Source organism: Salmo salar, chromosome ssa21 (genome assembly GCF_905237065.1).
Source record: "Salmo salar chromosome ssa21, Ssal_v3.1, whole genome shotgun sequence".
Lineage (NCBI taxonomy): Eukaryota > Metazoa > Chordata > Actinopteri > Salmoniformes > Salmonidae > Salmo > Salmo salar.
The window spans coordinates 52,393,997-52,406,957 of NC_059462.1; the positions used below are offsets into that span (position 1 = coordinate 52,393,997).

Genomic DNA, 12,961 nt, shown 5'->3' on the forward strand with positions numbered 1-12,961 from the left:
CTACCAGACCACACCCCCTTTCTCTACCAGACCACACACCCTTTCTCTACCAGACCACACCCCCTCTCTCTACCAGACCACACCCCCTCTCTCTACCAGACCACACCCACTCTCTCTACCAGACCACACCCCCTCTCCCTACCAGACCACACCCCCTTTCTCTACCTGACCACACACCCTTTCTCTACCAGACCACACCCCCTCTCTCTACCAGACCACACCCCCTTTCTCTACCAGACCACACCCCCTTTCTCTACCAGACCACACCCCCTCTCTTTACCAGACCACACCCCCTCTCTCTACCAGACCACACCCACTCTCTCTACCAGACCACACCCACTCTCTCTACCAGACCACACCCCCTCTCTCTACCAGACCACACCCCCTCTCTCTACCAGACCAATGAGAAGGAGTGGTGAGAGTAAGGGGTGTTTTGATAGTCAATCTCCTTCTTTATTAATTGGACAACTATCGGACGTATTTATAATATTCATCCCAATGGCGACCCAGGCTCTGTCTTTACAGAACAGAAGAACCAAAACAGATCTAGATGAAAGATAAAGGGTGGATGAGGCAGGAAGAGGCAGGAAGAAGCAGGAAGAGGCAGGACCATCACAGAGCCTACAGACTCCAAAGCTAAAGTCTACAACTCTTAGACAAAAGGGTTCCAAAAGGGTTCTTCAGCTGTCCCCCATAGGAGAATCCTTTTTGGTTCCAGGTAGAACCCTTTTTGGTTCCAGGTAGAACCCTTTTTGGTTCCAGGTAGAACCCTTTTGGGCTCCATTTAGAACTCTTTGTGGAAAGGGTTCTACATGGAACCCAAAAGGGTTCTTCAAAGGATTCTCCTATGGGGACAGCCGAAGAACCCCACACATTCTCCAATATCACTGTACTAGTGTACATCATTGGGACCCTTTGTTTAGCGCAATCACGTGACATTACATTTTAACCTTTATTTAAAGCTTTTTCATCAAACTGTCCAATTGCTTTTAAATGTTTGGTGTAATTCTCATTTCATAACAACTTGATAATACAGTATTTTGTATAATTTAATCAGAGTAGGTACGACAGTACCTCGTAGTACCACATGCAGGCGACAAAGACAACCATTTGCTAAATGAACGCGGATGATGACGCAGTGGGGAGCCTGCAAGCCTGTTGCTGCTGGATCAGGAGAATGTTCTGCAGCGGTCCGCGTCTCTTCTCCTCTCTTCTGTTCCCTCTCCTCTGTTCCCTCTCTTCTTTTAACGTCGAAGAAGGGTGTTTAGAGCCGCACTTCAACAAAGGTTTCTGAACAATTGAGAAATAATGCAAAGTAAATATGTCGTTATCCTCTGAGATGGAGAAGAATTCAACAGAAGATGACTGCGTGGATTCAGGAGCAGAGACTGGAGGGTGAGTTTTTGGGGTTTAGTTGGTTGAGGAACTTACTTGTCCACGTCTTGAAAAGCACTTACATCTTTCTCTTAGTTAGCCTACTGTATCAACATGTTATTCCAATGTTTAGTAAGACTTTAATTATGTCACAGACCTGTAGACGAGAGTCAAGTCACTTGATCCAATCGTCAAGTCTCACAAAGCTCATTCATTTGGTTTGACAGATTACAGCAGGAGGAGGAGGAAAGGCAGCAGAATGTTTTGATTGTATGGGGGGCCGGGAAAACTTAATTGAGTTTGGAAAAGTTCCTCAGCTCGTTGTTCACCCATCCATATGCTGCTTGGCGCTAAGCACTAGGACATCTGCCACGGGAGATTTAAAACCCTAATGCTTATGTGGAAAGTAGCTGGCAATGTGGAACTAATGACTATCTTTAATTAAGAACAGATTGTAATGTGTTCCTTTGACACAGATCTGAGAGTTTGATGAATTGTAGCCTAATGATGCTTTCAATGCTATATTAATCCAAACATCAAATATAAATGTGTTGTTCATTGTTTGTTTTCAGCTATTAAGCAAAGATGCTCCCTGGTTTGGTATGTTGCTGATGACTTTGGTGTGTAGGCTAGTGTGTGTGTGTGTGTGTGTGTGTGTGTAGCCTAGTGTCCTTCTTCTTTCCCCAACCTGGGCTTGAACCACAACGATAAAAAAACAGTCCCCCTCGAAGCATCGTTACCTGTCGCTCCACTAAAGCCACGGCTCTTGCAGAGGAAAGGAAACGAGCGTCTCAGAGCGAGTGACGTCACTGTTTTCTTTTTATAACGCTACTGTCGCGCACCGCCAACTAGCTAGCCATTTCACAACGGTTACTAATGTAGGTTAGTGTGTATTAGTGAAGTGTGTGTTTAGCTTAGTGTGTATTAGTGAAGTGTGTGTTTAGGTTAGTGTGTATTAGTGAAGTGTGTGTTTAGGTTAGTGTGTATTAGTGAAGTGTGTGTTTAGGTTAGTGTGTATTAGTGAAGTGTGTGTTTAGGTTAGTGTGTATTAGTGAAGTGTGTGTTTAGGTTAGTGTGTATTAGTGAAGTGTGTGTTTAGGTTAGTGTGTATTAGTGAAGTGTGTGTGTGTGTGTTTAGGTTAGTGTGTATTAGTGAAGTGTGTGTTTAGGTTAGTGTGTATTAGTGAAGTGTGTGTGTGTGTGTGTTTAGGTTAGTGTGTATTAGTGAAGTGTGTGTGTTTAGGTTAGTGTGTATTAGTGCAGTGTGTGTGTGTGTTTAGGTTAGTGTGTATTAGTGAAGTGTGTGTTTAGGTTAGTGTGTATCAGTGAAGTGTGTGTGTTTAGGTTAGTGTGTATTAGTGAAGTGTGTGTGTTTAGGTTAGTGTGTATTAGTGAAGTGTGTGTTTAGGTTAGTGTGTATTAGTGAAGTGTGTGTTTAGGTTAGTGTGTATTAGTGAAGTGTGTGTGTGTGTTTAGGTTAGTGTGTATTAGTGAAGTGTGTGTTTAGGTTAGTGTGTATTAGTGAAGTGTGTGTTTAGGTTAGTGTGTATTAGTGAAGTGTGTGTGTGTGTGTTTAGGTTAGTGTGTATTAGTGAAGTGTGTGTTTAGGTTAGTGTGTATTAGTGAAGTGTGTGTGTGTGTTTAGGTTAGTGTGTATTAGTGAAGGGTGTGTGTTTAGGTTAGTGTGTATTAGTGCAGTGTGTGTGTGTGTGTTTAGGTTAGTGTGTATTAGTGAAGTGTGTGTTTAGGTTAGTGTGTATCAGTGAAGTGTGTGTGTTTAGGTTAGTGTGTATTAGTGAAGTGTGTGTGTTTAGGTTAGTGTGTATTAGTGAAGTGTGTGTTTAGGTTAGTGTGTATTAGTGAAGTGTGTGTTTAGGTTAGTGTGTATTAGTGAAGTGTGTGTGTGTGTTTAGGTTAGTGTGTATTAGTGAAGTGTGTGTTTAGGTTAGTGTGTATTAGTGAAGTGTGTGTTTAGGTTAGTGTGTATCAGTGAAGTGTGTGTGTGTGTGTTTAGGTTAGTGTGTATTAGTGAAGTGTGTGTTTAGGTTAGTGTGTATTAGTGAAGTGTGTGTTTAGGTTAGTGTGTATCAGTGAAGTGTGTGTGTGTGTTTAGGTTAGTGTGTATCAGTGAAGTGTGTGTGTGTGTTTAGGTTAGTGTGTATTAGTGAAGTGTGTGTTTAGGTTAGTGTGTATTAGTGAAGTGTGTGTTTAGGTTAGTGTGTATTAGTGAAGTGTGTGTGTGTGTTTAGGTTAGTGTGTATTAGTGAAGTGTGTGTTTAGGTTAGTGTGTATTAGTGAAGTGTGTGTGTGTGTGTGTGTTTAGGTTAGTGTGTATTAGTGAAGTGTGTGTTTAGGTTAGTGTGTATTAGTGAAGTGTGTGTGTGTGTGTTTAGGTTAGTGTGTATTAGTGAAGTGTGTGTGTTTAGGTTAGTGTGTATTAGTGCAGTGTGTGTGTGTGTTTAGGTTAGTGTGTATTAGTGAAGTGTGTGTTTAGGTTAGTGTGTATCAGTGAAGTGTGTGTGTTTAGGTTAGTGTGTATTAGTGAAGTGTGTGTGTTTAGGTTAGTGTGTATTAGTGAAGTGTGTGTTTAGGTTAGTGTGTATTAGTGAAGTGTGTGTTTAGGTTAGTGTGTATCAGTGAAGTGTGTGTTTAGGTTAGTGTGTATCAGTGAAGTGTGTGTGTTTAGGTTAGTGTGTATTAGTGAAGTGTGTGTTTAGGTTAGTGTGTATTAGTGAAATGTGTGTTTAGGTTAGTGTGTATTAGTGAAGTGTGTGTGTGTGTTTAGGTTAGTGTGTATTAGTGAAGTGTGTGTTTAGGTTAGTGTGTATTAGTGAAGTGTGTGTTTAGGTTAGTGTGTATTAGTGAAGTGTGTGTGTGTGTGTTTAGGTTAGTGTGTATTAGTGAAGTGTGTGTTTAGGTTAGTGTGTATTAGTGAAGTGTGTGTGTGTGTGTTTAGGTTAGTGTGTATTAGTGAAGGGTGTGTGTTTAGGTTAGTGTGTATTAGTGCAGTGTGTGTGTGTGTGTTTAGGTTAGTGTGTATTAGTGAAGTGTGTGTTTAGGTTAGTGTGTATCAGTGAAGTGTGTGTGTTTTAGGTTAGTGTGTATTAGTGAAGTGTGTGTGTTTAGGTTAGTGTGTATTAGTGAAGTGTGTGTTTAGGTTAGTGTGTATTAGTGAAGTGTGTGTTTAGGTTAGTGTGTATTAGTGAAGTGTGTGTGTGTGTTTAGGTTAGTGTGTATTAGTGAAGTGTGTGTTTAGGTTAGTGTGTATTAGTGAAGTGTGTGTTTAGGTTAGTGTGTATCAGTGAAGTGTGTGTGTGTGTTTAGGTTAGTGTGTATTAGTGAAGTGTGTGTTTAGGTTAGTGTGTATTAGTGAAGTGTGTGTTTAGGTTAGTGTGTATCAGTGAAGTGTGTGTGTGTGTTTAGGTTAGTGTGTATCAGTGAAGTGTGTGTGTGTGTTTAGGTTAGTGTGTATTAGTGAAGTGTGTGTTTAGGTTAGTGTGTATTAGTGAAGTGTGTGTTTAGGTTAGTGTGTATTAGTGAAGTGTGTGTGTGTGTTTAGGTTAGTGTGTATTAGTGAAGTGTGTGTTTAGGTTAGTGTGTATTAGTGAAGTGTGTGTTTAGGTTAGTGTGTATCAGTGAAGTGTGTGTTTAGGTTAGTGTGTATTAGTGAAGTGTGTGTTTAGGTTAGTGTGTATTAGTGAAGTGTGTGTGTTTAGGTTAGTGTGTATTAGTGAAGTGTGTGTGTGTGTTTAGGTTAGTGTGTATTAGTGAAGTGTGTGTGTGTGTTTAGGTTAGTGTGTATTAGTGAAGTGTGTGTTTAGGTTAGTGTGTATTAGTGAAGTGTGTGTTTAGGTTAGTGTGTATTAATGAAGTGTGTGTTTAGGTTAGTGTGTATTAGTGAAGTGTGTGTGTGTGTTTAGGTTAGTGTGTATTAGTGAAGTGTGTGTGTGTTTTTAGGTTAGTGTGTATTAGTGAAGTGTGTGTGTTTAGGTTAGTGTGTATCAGTGAAGTGTGTGTATGTGTTTAGGTTAGTGTGTATTAATGAAGTGTGTGTGTGTTTGTGTGTGTGTGTGTGTGTGTATCAGTGAAGTGTGTGTATGTGTTTAGGTTAGTGTGTATCAGTGAAGTGTGTGTGTGTGTGTTTAGGTTAGTGTGTATCAGTGAAGTGTGTGTATGTGTTTAGGTTAGTGTGTATCAGTGAAGTGTGTGTGTGTGTGTGTGTGTTTAGGTTAGTGTGTATCAGTGAAGTGTGTGTGTGTGTGTGTGTGTGGGGGGGTGGGGGATTCAAGCCAGCTACAAGGGGTAGGGGTTGTGTGTGATGCTCTGTCATTGACTTTCACTTCCATCAATGTGAAAGGGGGAAATGCTAAATTATCGACAACATTGTGGCAATTCAGCTGATTCCACCTTGCAGTTGAATTAAACCTTCCTCTGTAGGTTAGTTTGATGTGATCTGGTCCCCCCCCTCCAAACCCAAACCCCACCTCATCAACCCTTCTTTCCAACCTCAGAATCTAGTCCACAAAAACTACAGTCAAAACTGCTGTGAAGTTACTGGATGTCCTTTGGCTGCATTTCATCCCAGAAAGAGCTGTTCTCTCCCATTTTAACCTCCCTAACAATTGAAGACGGTGTCAGGAAAAATGTATTTGAATTGAAATTAAATCTCGACACCTGATCTAAGGTCCGTTTGGCTTCTAAGCTCCCGGTGGTAAAGGTTAGAAACAGGACCGGTGAAGCTGATGTTAAATCAGTGTTCAGCCTGGGATTCACCTGAGGCCTTTGACAGCTAACTTCTCAGATTTTACACTATGAGAACATCTATCTGTCATCATTCAATCTCTATAAATCATCTTGTTTGCGTGTGATAGCCAGTGAGGGTTCGGAAACGGACAAAGGACTGGAAAACGCTGATGTGAACGGAAAAGCACATATTCTCTTATGATAACTTGACACTCGCTCCGGTCTGACTGGGTCATATCCTCTCAGGAATGTTTACTCTGGTCCATATTTCTCCTCTTAACTCATCTTCCCCCTCACCTCTCTCTCTCTCTCTCTCTCTCTCTCTCTGTCTCTCTCTCTCTCTCTCTCTCTCTCTCTCTCTCTCTCTCTGTCTCTCTCTGTCTCTCTGTCTCTCTCTCTCTCTGTCTCTCTCTCTCTGTCTCTCTCTCTGTCTCTCTCTCTCTGTCTATCTCTCTCTGTCTCTCTCTCTCTATTTCTGTCTCTTTCTTTCTCTCAGTCTCTCTCAGAACCCTGTACACTTATTAATCTAACCACAGAGCTATGTCATGCACATAATACCATTATAGATAGGCTATAAACTAAGTGGTCGTTCTCAGGGGAAACTTAGTTGCATACAAAATGGCACCCTATTCCCTAAATAGTAGTGCACTAAATAGGTAATAGTGTTCAATTTGGGGACGTAGGCTTAATATGCATGACTGGCCTTTGTTTATGTAAGGCAGAGTTGTGTTTATTTAGTTTGGCGGTAGATGAAGTGAGATGGTGTGGCCGTCGTGCTCTTTAGCTCTCTAGCCAGACTGGGGAAGAGAGAGTGAGGCCCGCTAACTGGGTCTGAGGCTGCCCTGCCAAAAACCCCAGAGAGCACTCAGTACAAACCCTACTATTCTATACTGTAGGCCTATAAAGCTTCAGCATTACCACTCTGCTCCCCACCCTTCTCTTGTTCCTCCTCCTCTTCCTGTTTTCCTACGTGAATCCCTCTGTCTTCCTTTGTTTTTCTTGGAGGGAGCCTCTGTCTTTTTAATTTTTTTTATATATATACACTGCTCAAAAAAATAAAGGGAACACTTAAACAACACAATGTAACTCCAAGTCAATCACACTTCTGTGAAATCAAACTGTCCACTTAGGAAGCAACACTGATTGACAAAAAATTTCACATGCTGTTGTGCAAATGGAATAGACAACAGGTGGAAATTATAGGCAATTAGCAAGACACCCCCAATAAAGGAGTGGTTCTGCAGGTGGAGACCACAGACCACTTCTCAGTTCCTATGCTTCCTGGCTGATGTTTTGGTCACTTTTGAATGCTGGCGGTGCTTTCACTCTAGTGGTAGCATGAGACGGAGTCTACAACCCACACAATTGGCTCAGGTAGTGCAGCTCATCCAGGATGGCACATCAATGCGAGCTGTGGCAAGAAGGTTTGCTGTGTCTGTCAGCGTAGTGTCCAGAGCATGGAGGCGCTACCAGGAGACAGGCCAGTACATCAGGAGACGTGGAGAAGGCCGTAGGAGGGCAACAACCCAGCAGCAGGACCGCTACCTCCGCCTTTGTGCAAGGAGGAGCAGGAGAAGCACTGCCAGAGCCCTGCAAAATGACCTCCAGCAGGCCACAAATGTGCATGTGTCTGCTCAAACGGTCAGAAACAGACTCCATGAGGGTAGTATGAGGGCCCGACGTCCACAGGTGGGGCTTGTGCTTACAGCCCAACACCGTGCAGGACATTTGGCATTTGCCAGAGAACACCAAGATTGGCAAATTCGCCACTGGCGCCCTGTGCTCTTCACAGATGAAAGCAGGTTCACACTGAGCACGTGACAGACGTGACAGAGTCTGGAGACGCCGTGGAGAACGTTCTGCTGCCTGCATCCTCATGTCTCGCGCCATCCACCAACGCCACATTGCACCACAGACTGTCCAGGAGTGGCGGATGCTTTAGTCCAGGTCTGGGAGGAGATCCCTCAGGAGACCATCCGCCACCTCATCAGGAGCATGCCCAGGCGTTGTAGGGAGGTCATACAGGCATGTGGAGGCCACACACACTACTGAGCCTCATTTTGACTTGTTTTAAGGACATTACATCAAAGTTGGATCAGCCTGTAGTGTGGTTTTCCACTTTAATTTTGAGTGTGACTCCAAATCCAGACCTCCATGGTTTGATAAATTGGATTTCCATTGATTATTTTTGTGTGATTTTGTTGTCAGCACATTCAACTATGTAAAGAAAAAAGTATTTAATAAGATTATTTATTTCATTCAGATCTAGGATGTGTTGTTTAAGTGTTCCCTTTATTTTTTTGAGCAGTGTATATATATATATATATTTAAATTGAACCTTTATTTAACTAGGCAAGTCAGTTAAGAACAAATTCTTATTTACAATGACGGCCTACCCTGGGCCAATTGTACACCGCCCTATGGGACTCGATTCGAACCAGGGACTGTAGTGACACCTCTTGCACTGAGATACAGTGCCTTAGACCGCTGCGCCACTTGGGAGCCCGTTGTCTCTCTCTCTCTCTCTCTCTCTCTCTCTCTCTCTCTCTCTCTCTCTCTCTCTCTCTCTCTCTCTCTCTCTCTCTCTCTCTCTCTCTCTCTCTCTCTCTCTCTCTCTCTCTCTCTCTCTCTCTCTCTCTCTCTCTCTCTCTCTCTCTCTCTCTCTCTCTCTCTCTCTCTCTCTCTCTCTCTCTCTCTCTCTCTCTCTCTCTCTCTCTCTCTCTCTCTCTCTCTCTCTCTCTCTCTCTCTCTGTCTGTCTGTCTGTGTCTCTGTACATTACCAGTGTTCATTAGTGTGATTACCGGTTTGATCTACTTTAGGAAACAGAACCGTCAGTAAACAACTCTTCTGTTGACTTCAGTTCCGATTAAATTAGAGAGCGACAGGGAAGGTCTTTCAGATGTTCTTTACACTCTAATACAGGGCTGCCCAACCCTCTTCCTGGAGATCTGTTGTCCTGTAGGGTTTCAGTCCACACCTGATTCTACTTATTAGCTGCTCAACAAGACCTTAACTAGCTGAATCAGATACGCTAAATTAGAGTTGGACTGATAACCTACAGGACAGTAGATCTCCAGGAAGAGGGTTGGACTGATAACCTACAGGACAGTAGATCTCCAGGAAGAGGGTTGGACTGAAAACCTACAGGACAGTAGATCTCCAGAAAGAGGGTTGGACTGATAACCTACATGACAGTAGATCTCCAGGAAGAGGGTTGGACTGATAACCTACAGGACGGTAGATCTCCAGGAAGAGGGTTGGACTGATAACCTACAGGACGGTAGATCTCCAGGAAGAGGGTTGGACTGATAACCTACAGGACGGTAGATCTCCAGGAAGAGGGTTGGACTGATAACCTACAGGACGGTAGATCTCCAGGAAGAGGGTTGGACTGATAACCTACAGGACGGTAGATCTCCAGGAAGAGGGTTGGACTGATAACCTACAGGACGGTAGATCTCCAGGAAGAGGGTTGGACTGATAACCTACAGGACGGTAGATCTCCAGGAAGAGGGTTGGAGTGATAACCTACAGGACAGTAGATCTCCAGGAAGAGGGTTGGACTGATAACCTACAGGACAGTAGATCTCCAGGAAGAGGGTTGGACTGATAACCTACAGGACAGTAGATCTCCAGGAAGAGGGTTGGACTGAAAACCTACAGGACAGTAGATCTCCAGGAAGAGGGTTGGACTGATAACCTACAGGACGGTAGATCTCCAGGAAGAGGGTTGGACTGATAACCTACAGGACGGTAGATCTCCAGGAAGAGGGTTGGACTGATAACCTACAGGACAGTAGATCTCCAGGAAGAGGGTTGGACTGCTCTGCTCTAATATATACGAGTGTCGTCCGTTAACTCAAAAGACCCAGTGAGGTCATACTTAAAGAGTAGAAGTATGATAAACATCATGCTGATCTTGAGATGTATTAGTGTTAGTCTGGTACATTAGCCTTACAGTAGACATTTGTGGAGTCCCAAATGGCACCCTATTCCCTATGTAGTGCACTACTTTTGACCAGGGACTATATAAGGAACAAGGTGCTATTTGGGATGGTGTTCTAGTCTCTTTCGCCAGACTCAGGGTGCTCCGCACGCTCAGCCACTATGAGAGGAGACTACAATAGACCATACAGAACAGCACAGTGCATTGTGGTTAATACGATGTAGTCCTTGCGTAGCTCCGTCTATGAATTTGAGAGTGGATACATTTCCAGACGCTTTGTTATTGTTTCATCTGACTCTGGAGCAGATTTTCGCTTCACCCTCTCTTAAAGATGGAGAAATTATTCACTTGGTCAATTACATTTTACGTAATCACTTAAGTCAACATTTTCTAAGAACATCTGAAGATAATTTAGGGCTCCTGAGTGCCGCAGCAGTCTAAGGCACTGCATCTCACGGCACAGAGGCGTCACTGCAGTCCCTGGTTCGAATCCAGGCTGCATCACAACCGGCTGTTATTGGGAGTCTCATAGGGTGGCGCACAATTGGCCCAGCGGTTTGGCCGGGGTAGGCCGTCATTGCAAATAAGAATTTGTTCTTAACTGACTTACCTAGTTAAATAAAGGTTCAATAAAGAGATAGTTGTTATACCTATGTTATAGGAAACAGTTAGTTGACTACACACTAACCTCTCCAACAGTAGTATTTGTCCAGATGTACTCCCCAACTTTGAAATATGAGTAACAAACCCTTAAATGACTAAAAGTGCTGGAGAACTGGAACTAATGTCTCTCTCTGTTTTACTGCAGGTCTGATTACAGTCCCATGTCTTCAGCGGGCAGTAAGTAAACCAACGTCAACTTAAAACATCTCAACTTGCACCAGCAGCTATCCAACACACTGAACACACTGCAACATGTTCTACCTCTCCATCACACTGCAACATGTTCTACCTCTCCATCACACAGCAACATGTTCTACCTCTCAACACACCGCAACATGTTCTACCTCTCAACACACTGCAACATGTTCTACCTCTCAACACACTGCAACATGTTCTACCTCTCCACACACTGCAACATGTTCTACCTCTCCATCACACTGCAACATGTTCTACCTCTCATCACACTGCAACATGTTCTACCTCTCATCACACTGCAACATGTTCTACCTCTCAACACACTGTAACATGTTCTACCTCTCAACACACTGCAACATGTTCTACCTCTCCATCACACTGCAACATGTTCTACCTCTCAACACACTGCAACATGTTCTACCTCTCAACACACTGCAACATGTTCTACCTCTCATCACACTGCAACATGTTCTACCTCTCAACACACTGCAACATGTTCTACCTCTCATCACACTGCAACATGTTCTACCTCTCAACACACTGCAACATGTTCTACCTCTCAACACACTGCAACATGTTCTACCTCTCAACACACTGTAACATGTTCTACCTCTCAACACACTGCAACATGTTCTACCTCTCAACACACTGCAACATGTTCTACCTCTCAACACACTGCAACATGTTCTACCTCTCAACACACTGCAACATGTTCTACCTCTCAACACACTGCAACATGTTCTACCTCTCAACACACTGCAACATGTTCTACCTCTCAATACACTGCAACATGTTCTACCTCTCAACACACTGCAACATGTTCTACCTCTCAACACACTGCAACATGTTCTACCTCTCATCACACTGCAACATGTTCTACCTCTCAACACACTGCAACATGTTCTACCTCTCATCACACTGTAACATGTTCTACCTCTCAACACACTGTAACATGTTCTACCTCTCATCACACTGCAACATGTTCTACCTCTCATCACACTGCAACATGTTCTACCTCTCAACACACTGCAACATGTTCTACCTCTCAACACACTGCAACATGTTCTACCTCTCCACACACTGCAACATGTTCTACCTCTCAACACACTGCAACATGTTCTACCTCTCAACACACTGCAACATGTTCTACCTCTCAACACACTGCAACATGTTCTACCTCTCATCACACTGCAACATGTTCTACCTCTCAACACACTGCAACATGTTCTACCTCTCCATCACACTGCAACATATTCTACCTCTCCATCACACAGCAACATGTTCCACCTCTCCATCACACAGCAACATGTTCTACCTCTCCATCACACTGCAACATGTTCCACCTCTCCATCACACTGCAACATGTTCTACCTCTCCATCACACTGCAGCATGTTCTACCTCTTCATCACACTGCAACATGTTCTACCTCTCAACACACTGCAACATGTTCTACCTCTCCATCACACTGCAACATGTTCTACCTCTCAACACACTCCAACATGTTCTACCTCTCCATCACACTGCAACATGTTCTACCTCTCAGCACACTGCAACATGTTCTACCTCTCAACACACTGCAGCATGTTCTACCTCTCAGCACACTGCAACATGTTCTACCTCTCATCACACTGCAACATGTTCTACCTCTCAACACACTGCAACATGTTCTACCTCTCCATCACACTGCAACATGTTCTACCTCTCATCACACTGCAACATGTTCTACCTCTCATCACACTGCAACATGTTCTACCTCTCAACACACTGCAACATGTTCTACCTCTCCATCACACTGCAACATGTTCTACCTCTCATCACACTGCAACATGTTCTACCTCTCATCACACTGCAACATGTTCTACCTCTCAACACACTGCAACATGTTCTACCTCTCAACACACTGCAACATGTTCTACCTCTCAATACACTGCAACATGTTATACCTCTCAACACACTGCAACATGTTCTACCTCTCCATCACACTGCAACATGTTCTACCTCTCAACACACTGCAACATGTTCTACCTCTCAACACACT

The 12,961-nt window shown here is 43.5% G+C and overlaps 1 protein-coding gene across 1 annotated transcript in view; it reads left to right on the forward strand.

Moving 5' to 3' along the window:
- The first annotated feature begins 1,146 nt into the window (after positions 1–1,146).
- The window catches only part of fam124a (family with sequence similarity 124 member A), a 57,707-nt gene continuing 45,892 nt past the window's right edge, over positions 1,147–12,961 (forward strand). Inside the window, exons 1-2 of the mRNA XM_014165668.2 lie at positions 1,147–1,395; positions 10,873–10,904. Of these exons, the coding sequence (XP_014021143.1) occupies positions 1,322–1,395; positions 10,873–10,904 (106 nt within the window). The 5' untranslated portion in view covers positions 1,147–1,321. The remainder of the gene's footprint in view (positions 1,396–10,872; positions 10,905–12,961) is intronic.